The sequence below is a fragment of the Malaya genurostris genome, chromosome 1, assembly GCF_030247185.1.
Source record: "Malaya genurostris strain Urasoe2022 chromosome 1, Malgen_1.1, whole genome shotgun sequence".
Classification (NCBI taxonomy): domain Eukaryota; kingdom Metazoa; phylum Arthropoda; class Insecta; order Diptera; family Culicidae; genus Malaya; species Malaya genurostris.
Genome location: NC_080570.1, coordinates 84,908,243 through 84,924,724, shown reverse-complemented (window position 1 = coordinate 84,924,724; position 16,482 = coordinate 84,908,243). Strand labels below are relative to the sequence as shown.

Below are 16,482 nucleotides of genomic sequence, written 5' to 3'. Positions count from 1 at the left end.
TTGCAATTTGAACATGAAAATTTATCAGTGGTTTCATTTATTGGACAAGCGTCTTTCGAATGCGATTTACCACAATTCAAACACCGTATATCCATATGACAATTTTTGGTTCCATGACCGAAGCCTTGGCAACGACGACATTGCGTTAAGTTTGCAATACGATTATGCCGTTTATAATGTTCCCAATGAATTTTAATGTGGGAAATGAAACGTACTTTTTCTAAAGTTTTCAAATTGTTTACATCACTTCGATTGAAGTGTATTAGGTAAAGTTCATGGGAAATTCCAGAGCGTGGTTTAGAAGTACCATTCGCTCTTTTTTTCATAAGTATTACTTGGGAAGGGGCAAAACCAAGCAATTCTTTTAGTTCATTTTTAATTTCATCAATACTTTGATCATTTGATAATCCTTTCAAGACAGCCTTGAAGGGTCTGTCTGATTTTATATCATATGAATAAAATTTATGAAGTTTTTCGGACAAATATCGAATAAGACTTTCGTAATCTTCCAATCCATCCACCAAGACTCGACATTCTCCTCTTCGTCCGATTTGAAATGAGACTTTTACTTCCGGGAGAAAAGTAGAAAGCTCAGTACGGAATGCTTTGAAGTCGGAAATCATCACCGTCACTGGTGGCATAGATTGATGTTTCTTCCCAGAACGACAAGCGTCCATTTTGGGAATTTTTGAAGAATTTTCTTCTATGTCGCTACAATCGGATTCAGGAAGAATCTCGTAAATATTGTTAGACGGCATAGGATCAACGGAAGGGAAATCCGTCCGTTGTCTTTTATTTTTACATTCAGATTCTATAAGATCGTGAATGTTATTAGAAAAATGTTGAATAACGGATTGTGATTTATTCCGTATTGAATTATTTTTAGCCTTAGGCTTGTTGCCTTTCCGGTTGGACGCAGGCATTTTTGAAATTAATGAAATTTTAAATTAAATTAACTAGGCTAAATTAGTCTTCGATTAGACTCCTAGCTAGCCTTAAAAAAGGCTGATTAATTTCTTAGTCACTCTAATATCACTCTTTGTATCACTTAGTCACTCTAATATCACTCTTTGTATCACTTAGTCACTTAGTTAGTGATTCAGGTAGCCTTGAAAAAGACTGAAGCCTTGAATCAATGAAACTCTAGGTAGCCAGAAAAAAAAATTCCAGGAGCCAAGAGCTATACGCGTGCGGTGCGAACGACTGTTCAACACCGACTGACCCGTTTGCTTTCATCGCTATCCATTCTCCGCAGCGGATAGAAGTAAATACTTTATTAACCTCACGCACAACTGCTTCATTGACTGCTGATGTTTCTCGAAATCGATAAGAGCGATCACTCGAACATCTTTGAGTGCCATTAGATAAAATCCATAGAAACGTACTTTTCTTGACATGAATCACAGTACCTTTCTTGTTTCTAATAGCGAATGTATGTCTTGTTGAGCATTTCGAATTCTTCAAATTCAACTCTCCTCCAGAATTAGGGATTAGTTCTTCCGCGTCGTTTATATCTAACGCTAAATTTCGTTCAATTGCACTATTTCCGGGACATTGTAGAGAAATGATTTCAAAATCAGTTGGTTTTGTTCGCGAATGTCGTAGTGAAAGAGAATCTGTAAATTCGATATCCAATTTATCAATTCCAAGACTGATAAGAGTATCAAATGCATATGCTTATGCTTTCGTTAAAGTACATACAATTTCTTGAGTTGATGGCATGTCGAAGTTTACAGTATTTGTATTTTGTTGCAGGAAAATTTTTCAGTCCTGCTATGCATAATATCTTGTTTTGCTTGTATGCGATTCAGTCTGGATTGAAAACGATATATCACGTATAACTCTACCATTGTGTTTTTTTAGTTAGACAATATTTGTTTTTCTATATAATAAGGGTATTCAAACATGTTCAAATTATTTCTTAATTTTGGTTGTCAAACACTGCTTGAAATATTGATAGCAAATCAGTCGTATGCATTTCGAGCAGTTTCAATTTTTCAATCGCACTTATTCTACACTATTCCAAATCATTCTTCTACTTTTTTCAAAACATTCCAATTCAATCCGTATTATTCGAACAACATTTCAAAAAATCCAATAACTAAGCATCAAACTAAAACTATTCTTACATACAATCACGGAGTGTCGTCCCCCTCGTTTTGGCCTCTATACGATAAGTGGGGAGACCTTTTTTTTGCATAGTGTATAGTAAGACCCATACAAATCCAGATAAATTTTTGAATTTTGACAGGTTTTTGAAAAAAATAACCTGGCAACTCTTTCTGTAAAGAAAATTGCGAAAATTAGGTTTTGCACGAACATGACATAACCTCACAAAAATTAACAGAATGAACTTTTTTGACAGTCGACGTGTACTTGTTTACAGTTTAAAAGTTCATCAGAAGTTCATCGTTCGAATGTCAAAATTGCAAGTCGCCTCACACTCAACAGATTCATATATGTATCGCTCCGTCCTGCTGGAAACACATACAGGGCAATTTTTTTAGTTATTTTCACTGTGGAATACGTTTTTAACAGGCACTTTTTCGTCATTTTTTCAATTTTTAACTTGCAGTCGCAAAACAAAACAAGTACACGGCAACTGTCAAAGATGAACTTGATTCATCTGCAGTTCATTTGTGTCGTCATCGTGCAAAACCTAATTAGGTTTTTTATCGTGACGACACAAATGAACAAGTATTCATCCTTGACAGTTCAGCGGTACTGTTTACAAACACGCTTAAACAAAAATCGAAGAGCACATCTAAAACAATCATTTTTGCACTTTGCAACTAGTCACTTTTATTTAATAAATATCAAAAACAAACCGTATTCAATCGTGAACAAATGTTTTAAAACTTTATTTAGGCGATACGGACCGTAAATGGTCTGATCCAATTTGTCAATAAACAAACAAAAGAAATTTTTGTTAACAAACAGTACTGCTGAACTGTCAAAATGTGTTCATCCGATTTTACCGTCACTGCTAACCTCAATCGGATGAACACATTTTGACAGTTCAGCAGTACTGTTTGTAAACAAAAATTTCTTTTGTTTGTTTATTGACAAATTGGATCAGACCATTTACGGTCCGTATCGCCTAAATAAAGTTTTAAAACATTTGTTCACGATTGAATACGGTTCGTTTTTGATATTTATTAAATAAAAGTGACTAGTTGCATGGTGTAAAGATGATTGTTTTATATGTGCTCTTCGATTTTTGTTTAAGCTTGTTTGTAAACAGTACCGCTGAACTGTCAAGGATGAATCCTTGTTCATTTGTGTCGTCACGATAAAAAACCTAATTAGGTTTTTTATCGTGACGACACAAATGAACAAGTATTCATCCTTGACAGTTCAGCGGTACTGTTTACAAACAAGCTTAAACAAAAATCGAACAGCACATCTAAAACAATCATCTTTACATTTTGCAACTAGTTACTTTTATTTAATAAATATCAAAAACGAACCGTATTCAATCGTGAACAAATGTTTTAAAACTTTATTTAGGCGATACGGACCGTAAATGGTCTGATCCAATTTGTCAATAAACAAACAAAAGAAATTTCTGTTTATAAACAGTACTGCTGAATTGTCAAAATGTGTTCATCCGATTGAGGTTAGCAGTGACGGTAAAAAACCTAATTACTTGGAACAGGGTGTTAACGCAAAAGCAAGCAACAGCAGAGATGCCAGGTAAAAATTTCAAGTATCTTCAGACAGGGTTGCAAATGTCTGTATATCCGAACAAAAATCTGCAGTTAGCAAGTATGTCTTTATTTCTTTATAATAGTATGTTCACATTAGCGCTGATATCACTTACCGAGATGACATGCATATCACACCGAAGTGTTCACATATTAATAAGGTAATATCATTTGACATTTTTGACATCTTTTAGTATTATTGGATCCGCCATGTGCATATTAAGAAAAAATATCGATATTAAAAAATTTCAACATTTTTAAACATTCTAGATAATATCAATGCGGCAACTAAAATGATTTCAGTGTGTGAAAGGATTTTACAGCAAAAACGTCGGCGACATTTATTAAATATTTTGAAGTAGCAAAGAAAAAATATTTTGATATTAAGTCAGATAGAACAACTTGAGTCAACACGAAGAATATGGTGAAATGTACAATTGACATAAATAATAAATTAAAAATCAAGATTTTATATTGAAGGGTGATTAATTTTCGTGTTTTCCATTTTCAGAAAAGAGCCTGATAACACAGACTAACAGACATGACAGTATGAGTAAATTCTTATAAAAATAATTTTTCGTGATGCACTAGTTCCACCTATATTGTACTTCGCGAACTATTTACTATCTGTACACCCCTTGTGTTATGTAAAAGTTTTTTTACTAATTGGTTTTCCCTCGTTTGTTAACACCGATCAGCTGCTTGCCTGATTTCATCAATATATTTGAAAATGTATCGTCACAATAAATTATTGGAATACTTTGTCAAAAATCGCCACTAGCATCACGGACTATTAATGTCATTTTGGAAACATTCCCAATTGGCATATTGTCGCAAAACTGAAATGTAGAGGCGCTGCTTGATTAGAGATGATACTTTCTGCAAGAGCTGTCAAATTGGTAGGAAAATTTCTAATTACTCCACCTTTTCAACGATTTCTTATGAAAACGGGCAAATTCATTTGAAAAATCATAGTAGAAGTGGAAGAAAAAGTTTTTACTCTGAGGTGGTAATGTTGATCTTAATTCATTGTGTGAAATCTGCCGTTTATTCAGAATAGAGCCGACGACACGACCAGGCACTCCGAAGGAAAATCGGAATAAAATGTGTTCGTGAGCGGTTTACCGCCAGTTACCGCAAATATAGCGACCCCTTGTTAATGATAAAAATTAAATTCTTAAGCAACACTGTTGTAGTTGCTACAACATAGTTACCAAGGTACCCTAGAAATAAAAATAAACAAATAAATTGAGAAAGTTCGTCTGAATTCGAATATCGCAAGATTGCTTCTGGGAAGTTTTGAAGATTGTTTAAAATATTTCTCATAACAGATTTATAATTTCAGTTTGATCAGATGGTGGTGTTTCGGAAGAGCCTTCAAGCTTTTTAATCGAGTAAGCTTTCAAATATGAATCTCCAGAAAATATACGAAATCTAGCTGTGTATATACCAGATTTCGCTGTGGAGCTCTACATAAACTTCGACTGCGAACTTCACTATCAATTAATTAATTGTTTCCTGATAAGAAATTAAGAGAGTGTGTATAAAACAGCCCAAGAATACGGCCGGTTACTCACTCAAATTGTTATCTGTTCATAGAATAAATATCGATTCTACTATGACACGACCGACCGCAGTAAAATGCCTTTTCTTTTTTTTCAATGAAAAACTAAAAATAGTTGTTGTATTTTACTTTACATCTCGTTCAGGGATGTTCTGTTTGTACAAGTACCGAGTGTTTGAATACGGGTGGATTATCTTAAGTATGACTCGGAAAATTTTTAATTCTGTCATATAAAAAATACTTCTTCACTAAGAATCTGGGTGAAGTTAATCTAAGTCGTCTTAATCGTTTTAATTTTTCGTCATATTTTCCCTGTAAGAGTTTTTATTGATATTTTGTCGAATTGGTAATTATATTCGATAGTATCAATTTCGAATGTAGGGAAGAAAAAGATGCTTTGATTACACCCAAATTGGAGCGAACATAGTCACAGCTACACTACACCGGTGCAGCGCTAAAAACAAAAAACGACATTATATTTCCTCTCCTTTTGATCCTTTTTCTATCTTGACGGCTGTCCACAAACTTGGATTTCTAAGCATAGGCGCATAAGCAAACGATTTTGCAGCCGTTTTTACAAAAAACGTTAGATGGAATATAAGCTAACCATTTATATTAAACCCATAATACATTTATAATTGCAATTTCGTCTTCTTCCTTTGCATTATACAATAGAACCATGGTGAAATACTTATTGATTTGTTTTGTTCTATTTAGTTTTTTTCAATTGAACAACAAACGTAACCAAGGATATTGTTATTCTAGAATCAACAGTTTATCAACCTGGGTTGCCAGTTCCAAACATATTTACCAAAATCTCATTTTGACATTACGAGTTACTGAGGGGTAGTTAAATTTACGATACAGTTTTAAAAGCGAGTGGCAGGTCGTGTCGTCGATAGAGCATTAAACTTGGTTTGATACCATTTATAAAATGCCTGGAAATAACAAATAAAGTATTCAAAATAAATAGTACTCGAACGCTAAACATTCTAGTACACGAGAAATCAACATTACACTGGTTTCTGTTTAAAAAAAATTGATCCGAAAAAACCTAACCTTATTCAATTTCACACATTTCTGAAGATTTTTCATGTTTAATCGTAGTTTAAACTAAAAAAAGTAGTAGTTATCACTTTGCTATCGATTTTCATCTACTCCGAGTGTACTTTTATTGCTGATATCTATTTGTACTATTGAATAAAAGATAAAAATGTTGCAAATCACTACTGCCGATATGAAAATTTCTTGGTTTCATTTTTCATTGGCAGGTGTCGCTTCCGGTAAATCAGCTTTGCGACATTGTGCCAATCGAAGCAAGCGGAAATCAGGGATGTCAGGTTCACATATTAATCTGCACCCTCATTAAACATAACTCAAAATTGAGTGACACATCACTCAAATTCATAAAAAGTGCACGTACTCCAAGGGGAGGACGCTTAGAACAATGTGCCAATCACACATTTACACAATGCGTTTGTGCCTTTATCAATATTGGCACTCTCGTTTTCATACAGTTGCACAGTTGCGGCACACAAAAGGCTCAGTTTTGACAAGTAGCTGTTTCATGGGGCACAGCGTGGCACACTTAGACTCACAGTATCTCACGTGTTTTTTTTAGAGTCACAACGACGACACGACCTGCCACCCGCTTTTAAAACTGTATCGTAAATCGAGCTACCCCTCAGTAACTGGTAATGTCAAAATGGAATCGCTTGAAAAAATGTTGGAACTGGCAACACAAGTTGGTAAATTATTGATTTTGAAAAACAGTTACCAGTAGCCTTGGTAACCACAAAAGAAATGTAAACAAAAGCAAGAGATTCTCACTTAAAACGAAACCACTGAGTGTAGTTGGCCCGCTGGCAGGTAATAAATTTATTCTTTCAGAGATCTGCCATAGCTGCATAATCTGCCATAGCGATTGTGTCGTATGCCGCTTTGAATTCAATGGCGCGTTGTATTCTCGACACTTTTGGAGTACTTGTCTCATAACGAATATGTAATTCGTAGTGGCGTACCGTACCGGCAACGCAAATTATTCACTACTTAAAATTTGATTTTGGTTGGTCAATGCAATAAAAAACTTCTCGTGTGTTATCTTCAGGGGGAATATATTCATTTAACTAAGCAAAAAAACTAAAACTAGTCCACCAAGCCGATTGAATGTAGATTTTTTGATAACTCGCTCCAGGCGACTTGTAACTTCACTAGTAATGATACTAACCGAATAATCATAATCCATCATAATTTCTTGGTGTGAGGGCAGTTTTGAACGCCGTTAATAAGGCGTCGACTTGCACTAGAAGGAATTGTATAAATGTTTCCCCAGCTTCATACGATGCCAACTCTTCCTCAGCGAGGTTGTGATTGTGATTGATAAATTGGTCAACCCACGGATGCAAAAGAGTTTTAAAAAAATTTTGCACGTGCCTGTTCAACGTCACTAGTTTGTAATCGTCCTTGCTGGATTGAACTTTGAAGTGCCGATTGGGCTATCTATGTGACCGGTAGGGTAACCAGATTTCAGAGGTGATTTCAAAGCATTCCACGTCGAATGCACTTCCGAATAATGAAAAATACATCATCCAACATGCTGGAGCATTGCTGCCCGTTTCAATGCTGTACAAAATTATCGCTTTCAGGACGCTCTCTTCAATGAAATAACTCTCTAAAAGTAAATATGGTTCAAAAAGTTCCTGCATTTGCGTACTCAATCGGGACTTTTCAATCAACTCATTTAAAGTTTTTGCTTCGCTTCCTAAGTATTTGGTTCCAGAGAACTTTTTTCGAGATCGAACTAAAAACACAAAGCGATTAGAAATTCATTTATACGAATTAGAATATCATTTACACTCACCAAGCATCGGCTTTTGACAAACTTTATATACAATTCAGCCCTCGAATGAATTATTGTTATTTTTTGCAGTTTTTTGTAAGATTTTTAATAACCATGATATGTGGAATTATTCCACAACTGTTTCAAACTGTTTGTTTATTTATTCTGGTGCTCCTTGGTAACTAGTTCATAGCAACTTAAACAGTGTTGCTCGAATAGTTAGTTTTTGTCATTTTCAAGGGGTCGCTATATTTATGGTAACTGGTGGTAAATCGCTCACGAACACTTTTTATTCCGATTTTTCTTCGGAGTGTCTGGTCGTGTCGTCGGTCACAATATAGTTTGTGTTAAGCGACTCTTCCCTTGACGTACTCTCATTTTTGAGTTAAGGGACGAAATTGTCCCTTGAGTAATTTTTACTCAAAATAAGAAAAATATATTTTGTACAAAATTTGAATAAGTTCAACTCAAAATTTTAGTTCCTTGCTCTCAAAATGAAGAAACTTTTCTTCGTTATTTTCATATACAAAGTTATTCTTCTTTTTTTTTTGAATGCGCAAAATAGTGATTCAAAACCGTTTCCTTTCGAACGGTTTGGAGTCAAAATTGAATTATTTTGATATCCTTATGTTGGGCTTTTGACTAAGCCTAACTGAAACCACAAAACATCGATGATTGACGTTGATTCATGTTTTCAAAACCGGATCTAAAAACGGCAATGAAAAACGACGTATTCTTGCATTCTTTATTTCGATAAGAATATTACGAGAATGAAAACGCTCTGAACTGCAAGAAATATTTTTTTCACTCAAATGTTTAAAAACTCAACGCTTACTCTAATGTATGAATAAATGCGAGAGAACTCATGGCAATGAGTTTACTTCACTCAAATTTTGACGTATTGTTCTAGTTTATAAATTTGAGTAATCGCAACTGAAACCATGAGTTATGTTGAAAGGGCGTTTGTGTTTCACAGATTTTGAATTTTCTGCACAGGTTTTTAAATGACAGATTTTCATAGTGTTGAAGGCAACACCACGGAGTCCGAATGATGCTTTGTACAACACGACGTCGAAGGAGGATGGTAAACGTCAACAGCAAGAAAGCGGAAGGAAAGAGAAGGAAGGTTGAAGAATCAGAATGTGTTAAAACTCTGAAGATAGAAGGTGAAATTTATCGAATAATATAATCTAGCAGTACAAATTGTGGTGAGGATGAAAATTCTAGAAGGATAAAAGAGTGATAGTTTGGATACATGAAAGGGTATAAAAATAGAAATTTCGTTATAAAAATGATACCTAAAACTTAACCCAAGGAGCAAATCACTCTAAACTCTAGACAATCTCATACCCTCTCAGCAGGCCGTTCAATTTTGTTGATTTTTGAGCGCTTGTTGAACGACACATTGCACGAAATATTCGTTCAATTTGCTGGAACGGTTTGTTGTTGTTTTTTCTCTTGCAAAAATAGTGTGAAAATTAAGTGTTACCTTTACATAGAAAGAAAATTTGTTGTTATTCTACGTGAAGTAGAAGTATTGTGCAGGTATGTATTGTTAGTTTAAACAAATAAGTGGAGAAAACTTCAGAAATTCTGCAGTAAAACTAGTCCAACGGAGCTCCATCTCCTCATATTAAAAATGCTTCAACAAGGGACCTCTGTCTGTCGGGTTTGTTGAACGAAAAAAATGGCATTCGGTTCAACGGTCTGTTTCAAAACCGGCAAACGAAGGACTTGTGTTGGCCTCCCGTTGAACGATTGATTGGACTTTCATTGGACCAATGATCCAACGTATTAGACCAATGAAGGACCATCGTTGAACGTTTTTTTCTAAGTGGGTACTAATAAACTCAAGTCATTCCAAAATATTCTTATCTAATCTCATTTAATCCCAACTAGTCTAGATAAGTTTGGGTAATTTAAAACTAATCCAACCTAGTTTTGCCTAATCTTGTTTGAAGTGTGTCTGTCATTCGAGCTCCCACGCAGAGATGCCATTTATACAGATTTATCTGTATTATACAGATTTTTACATGCGCATGTAGATTTAATACAGAGTACAGATTTTATACAGATTTCTCAAATTCAATACAGATTTATACAGACACCACAAAAAGTAAGAAAGAAATAATGGAACTTTTCCATCTGAGCGTGTTTGATTGCCCATATGATCTGATGTTCAAGGAAGTCATGGCGTTATGAAACTTTATTGTCAGACTGAAAAGTTGTATGACCTGACTTGACGTTGCGTATTGGGCGTTTGAATTCCATGTTTGAATTTCAAGTCATCATTTTCAAACGAAAAAAGTATATGGATTTACAATTCAATTGTGGTTAATAACAAAAACAATTAAATTTCGTCGTTGAATGTTCCTGTCAGTGCGGCAAGGACTTACGATATAAAGGAATGCTCCTTGCATCTGCCATTCTATAACAATAATCTAATGGAATAACATCTTTAAACATCATTTTATTTCCGAAATTTCCTTTCAAAAATTTCGTTTGAAAATGATGACTTGAAATTCAAACATGGAATTCAAACGCCCAATACGCAACGTCAAGTCAGGTCATACAACTTTTCAGTCTGACAATAAAGTTTCATAACGCCATGACTTCCTTGAACATCAGATCATATGGGCAATCAAACACGCTCAGATGGAAAAGTTTCATTATTTCTTTCTTACTTTCTGTGGTGTCTGTATAAATCTGTATTGAATTTGAGAAATCTGTATAAAATCTGTACTCTGTATTAAATCTACATGCGCATGTAAAAATCTGTATAATACAGATAAATCTGTATAAATGGCATCTCTGCGTGGGAGCTCGAATGACAGACACACTTCAAACAAGATTAGGCAAAACTAGGTTGGATTAGTTTTAAATTACCCAAACTTATCTAGACTAGTTGGGATTAAATGAGATCAGAGAAGATTATTTTGGAATGACTTGAGTTTATTTGTATGAGATTGTCTAAAGTTTAGAGTGATTTGCCCCTTGGAATGTCTTGTAGGTGAGTAAATTTTGTAGCCTTACTAGTTTCCGCGTTTGGAATTAAATTTTTCAACAATTTTACCGGTAGCGGCTGTTTTCTAGTGAAATCGACGTCCTGTATAATTTTTATTATTCGTTATCGGTCGTTGTAGAAACGACATCAAGCGATTGATGAAAACGACGAACAACATCCGATTCCCGGATTCAAATCGCTCGAATCCGACGGAAAAAATAACAATATATGGCAGGTGGGTATTAAGGTTTGCATCTGGACTTGGCTATTAATTTCTTCCATGCTGCCCATTCCTGCTTCAGGAAAAACTTCACCGAACAGAGCCTGGGATAAACAGTTGCAACCAAGCAATGCTGCTCCGTGTCTACGTTGATAATCAATATTTCACCAGGCACATCATCATTTGATTTGATGCAAAAATAAAATAGAATTCAATGAAACTATTTTGTTGTTCTTGTTCTAGAATTTAAATTCATAAAACTTTTTAACATTAGCTCATGTTCTGTTGATCTTCAGCATTGTTGCATCAACCACTGCCTTTAGTTTCGAAATAACTAGAAGTGAAATGTCAAAAATACCATGGCTCTGGTTATAGCGAAAAATACAATGTAAATAAAGATTCGGTCATAGTTAGCCTAACCATCTCAATTGTATTAGTTATTCATACAATATACTGTTCAATATTACTATTCTAGAGCCGATACCATTTATAGTAAACATAAACTTGACTATTGTTGAAATCATCTGATTTAATAGTTGACTGAAAACCACTATACTCGCATGGTCACATTGGCCCTCTATATAGTAACTGTTACCATAATATTTTTCTGAGTGTACGAAGCGAAAAAAACTGTTTTGCCAGATAAATCTGGCGACCTGGCAACGCTGGCTACAAATTAGGTTTTTTATCGTGACGACACAAATGAACAAGTATTCATCCTTGACAGTTCAGCGGTACTGTTTACAAACAAGCTTAAACAAAAATCGAAGAGCACATCTAAAACAATCATCTTTACACTTTGCAACTAGTCACATTTATTTAATAAATATCAAAAACGAACCGTATTCAATCGTGAACAACTGTTTTAAAACTTCATTTAGGCGATACAGACCGTAAATGGTCTGATCCAATTTGTCAATAAACAAACAAAAGAAATTTCTGTTTACAAACAGTACTGCTGGACTGTCAAAAAGTGTTCATCCGATTGAGGTTAGCAGTGACGGTAAAAAACCTAATAAGAGTGAGACGAAGAAAAAGAAGATCCTTGATCTTGTTTTGATTGGCGCTGTATCATCTCGCCTAATTTTTTTTTGAAATTACTTATGACGAATTACTGTATCTAGGATAGGTTTTTTTAGACAAATCGAATGTAAAGTGTCCAATGCGTTTTGTTCAGTAAATTTGGTAACAAAACAATTTATAATATACGTAAATATACTCGTTTTTGTGTTTCAGATTAAAATGCTCGTAATATTGATTACGATCTTACTTTACAAAAATATTGACGGACAGAATATCAAATATTCTCGTACCACTTCCCAGTTGATGTCCAACGCAATCAATAACAATGGCGACGATTCATTTTACGGCAGTTTAAGTCGTTATAATCAAATCAGCAAATTTATATCCATACAAGAAGGAACTTACTGTCCAGAATATTGGGTGGCATACAAAACATCTTGTATCCGTATACATAAGTCTCCACGTAAAGCATACATCAATGCGCAAAAGATTTGTCAAGCATATCAAGGCGATTTGCTTAATGTTGACAATATAGAAAAGCATTCTTTTATTCTAAAGTTACTTGATAATGAGAATAACAAGTATAATCGTTTTTATATATCTGCCCGGCAAGTATCCCCAGGGAATTGGCTTAATTCCGACAAGACGTCGTTAGTAGCTATAGAAAATTCATTTAGCTACAATGAAGAAAACGAAAATATGTATCATATTCCTAATGTTAAAGCTACGCAGTCGACGTTGAATTCTCGTGAAAGTGCAATTTATAATAGTCGTAGTAACTTAGCATATGTATTTGATTTTAACGCTGAGAAATGGCAGTTTCTACCTGTGGATCCGCAAGATTTAAATTTATTTATATGTGAATCTCAAAAAATTTACAGTGCGGAAAATTTCAACGTCTTAGAAGATGATAAGCGTGGCTATGATTATGGTGTTGATATAGCAGATATAAACAAAATTCCAAGAGGTCCCTACTTCAGAAAACAACCTCGTGAAACTACGTATGACACTGGTAAAATGAAAATAACCAAAGACGTGACGTTAAAATGTTTGGCAGGAGGGTATCCCACTCCAACATATACATGGTATAAAGAACTTTTTCTAAATGATAAGGTGTCTGTTACAAAAATCGATCCTCTGAAAAATTCTCGTTATACCATAAGTGGTGGAAACCTGATTATACACGATCCACAGCAAATACAAGATCAAGGTAAGATGAACTATTTTCCATAATTTATTTTTGGATTTGCTTTATTTTAATGTACACTCTTATAAGTCTTCTTCTAATTACGGGTAGAAACTTACCCAAAGTAAACAAGTTCATCTCCGCATTTTTGGGCAACGGCTGTATTACTTAAATTAATCGAAAATGTAAGATTTAAACATCTTAGTATAATTTTGGGTACTGATAGGATAACCCAAAATTGAAGTACTTAATAAAGAAGTCTAGAAGTCATTACTTAGTAATGACACTGCTGCTCAAATGCCCGTAATTACTGCGTTACTGTTCATAACTACAGTAAATCGAGTCCATCTTTTAAGTTTATTGGTGGTTTGTGTACCATGGAATACTGTGGAATGAGATAGAATATTGTAGAAGAGAATAAAATAATAATAACTGAACCAATGAGCAAACCACTGATAGCTGTCAAACGATGCTCATCCAGTTTATATTGTGAGGATGTGTCGTTTAGGACCTGATGGGTGAGGTGATGTGTGAGTGAAATGTAAGAGTAAGTGCATGCAAGAACGGTAATAAAGGCCTCCAAATATCAAGGGGAACGTGCCATTTGAGCCAATTTGTTCTGATTCCTGATGATTCCTGAACATAAACCTAAATTGATAAAGTTCATTGTTCTTTGTCTTTGGAGAAATGAAGATAATATCAATCACATCGGCAATTAATGAGCGTCCTGGTGCGTATAATATCAAGAGAATTCAAGTTATGACAGATCGGCTCTCAGACACTCAATATATGAAGATTGGTAGAGCCTGATTGGCAGCAGTCCAGTGACATAGACTTTCCAATCTTCGTCGTGCAAAGTTGCTCGTTGATAGTGACATTTAGCAGCTCTGGTCGAGATACTCAATACTCAATGAACAAGTTAAAAGATGTCGTTTTCAGTTATGCAATTCTTTTTGTTTTAATCCACTTAGTGGTGAAATGATGCCTTTCTTATATGATACGTTTTCTCCTATATATTACAACAGAAATTCATCAAAGTTTTGACACTGTGCTCACTTTTTACTCAGTGTTTTATTGCATTTTGATAGCCATTCCTTCACAACTTACGTTTCCATCATAACCGCCGATCTATGTATCACCAATTTCATCTGGAGTACACTTGTTCCAAGCCACCTAACCAACAATTCCAAAGAGATTTTAAAACTGAATATCCATCCTTAACCTACCAATGGATTCCGCTTCAGCGTTTTGTGCTTGTGCCTGCGAGGTAGCCAAATCAGAAGAAATTGTGTGCAGTGGATTTAGTAGATCGTCTTTCCATCTTAAGTGTGTGAAACAATCAAATGCGATTAGTGATTCAATCATCAAATGCTCCAATCTTTTCTGGATGTGCAACGCTTGCACTAAGATGATGGCAAATGCTATTTTCCGTCATACTGTTTCGTCAACAAATAATGCCATAGCCGCTATGAGTGTAGAACACAACAAAGTACTGTTCGAGTTAATGTGAAAGGTAGCGGAATGCGCGCGTCGCGTTTTTATCAATTATTAAAAAACTAGACCGATTTTGGCTTTGCCGAGCCGTAATTTGTTTGGGCTTTGCCGAGCCGTAATTGGTTTTTGAAATGTATAATCGGTTACTGTTCCGTTCCACGAGGATGGTTTTAGAACTGAAAAGTAGTGTTTGTAGCAGAATTTCACAAAGAATCTGAAAATGCAACTCAAAATTATAAAACTTCAGCCAAAACAATCGAAATTCGAAAAAGTTTACACAAACTTTTCTGCATATTTTAATTGATTGTTTCATATTGAAATGGTGTGAGAAATACACTGTGGGCACGGTTGCGTTATATCGTGAGAAAAATTACATATCAAATAATGACACGAATTTATGCAGCATTTAGTTTTATGTTGAAATAAAAACGAGTTAAATACAATAGAATTGGTATTGTAAGAAATCGTTTATTTTCTAAGTAACTGTCGTTTATAATACTAGTAATGTCCAAGTCTGTTGAATTCAATGCATTGATGTTGCTGAAGAAATAATGCATTTATCGATGTGATCGCAACTATTTTACAAGCCGGTATCTTCGAGGTGGCGGTGTTCTGATTGTAGTAGTATCTGATTATAATAAACCAATGTTGCGCTGGATTTTTGACGAGGAAGTTGAATATTTTCTTCCTAATAACGTATCTTCAGAACATGAATTGTTATTAGTTGAATCCATGGTCGCTACTGGATTGCAACGAATTGACAATTTGATTAATTTAAACGAAGAACTTTTAGATTTGGCATTTGTGTTGCTTCACTGACTGTGAAATTTTTCAACCGCCCTTACTTTTGATGAAACTGGACTCGATTCCGAAGGTAGCGTAGCTCATTATTCCAACAAGCGACCTTGTTGGAATAATGAGCTACGCTACCTTCGGAATCGGTTAAGAAAGACTCGCAGAAGATTTTTTCGGACAGATAAATGGAGGAGATAAACTGTTGACGCGTAAATTAGAGCATTATTTGAATCATTGCACGCATCGTGTTTTTGGCTCTACGTTTCTCGACTGGAGAGCAGTTTTAAGGAGAACCCGAAACAGTTCTGATCTTATTCGCGAAGTAAAAAGTCTTCCGAAGGATTTTCTGAAAACATCAAAACCAATCTTCATTTATTTATTCATTATTAACTGTTGTCTACATGAAATAAAAACTTTAAACTATACACTAAAAAAGTAAACTAAATACGTGACTTGGTTTGTGAAATAAACCGGGATGATGGCTCTCCAAACTCATGAAACTCCTCGACGGTCGTGAAGGTTCGAATCATTGCAGTTATTGGTTCGAAATACCCAAATGTAGTGCGATGAAGAACTCTGGGAGGAACTCGATCAACATGGAGAGAAGCTCAGAGCTAGCAACTTCACCATTCAATAACTTAGCCACAAAA

At 34.9% G+C, this 16,482-nt stretch overlaps 1 protein-coding gene across 2 annotated transcripts in view; it reads left to right on the top strand.

Annotated features, from left to right (window-relative positions):
• Window positions 1–12,022: 12,022 nt before the first annotated feature.
• Window positions 12,023–16,482, top strand: part of LOC131440654 (contactin) — a 62,532-nt gene continuing 58,072 nt past the window's right edge. The window contains exons 1-2 of one of the 2 annotated variants that reach the window (XM_058612127.1): window positions 12,023–12,510; window positions 12,571–13,567. In XM_058612127.1, the coding sequence (XP_058468110.1) occupies window positions 12,577–13,567 (991 nt within the window). In that variant the 5' untranslated portion in view covers window positions 12,023–12,510; window positions 12,571–12,576. Of the gene's footprint in view, window positions 12,520–12,570; window positions 13,568–16,482 lie in introns of both variants that reach the window. The other variant, XM_058612126.1, reaches the window with a different exon arrangement.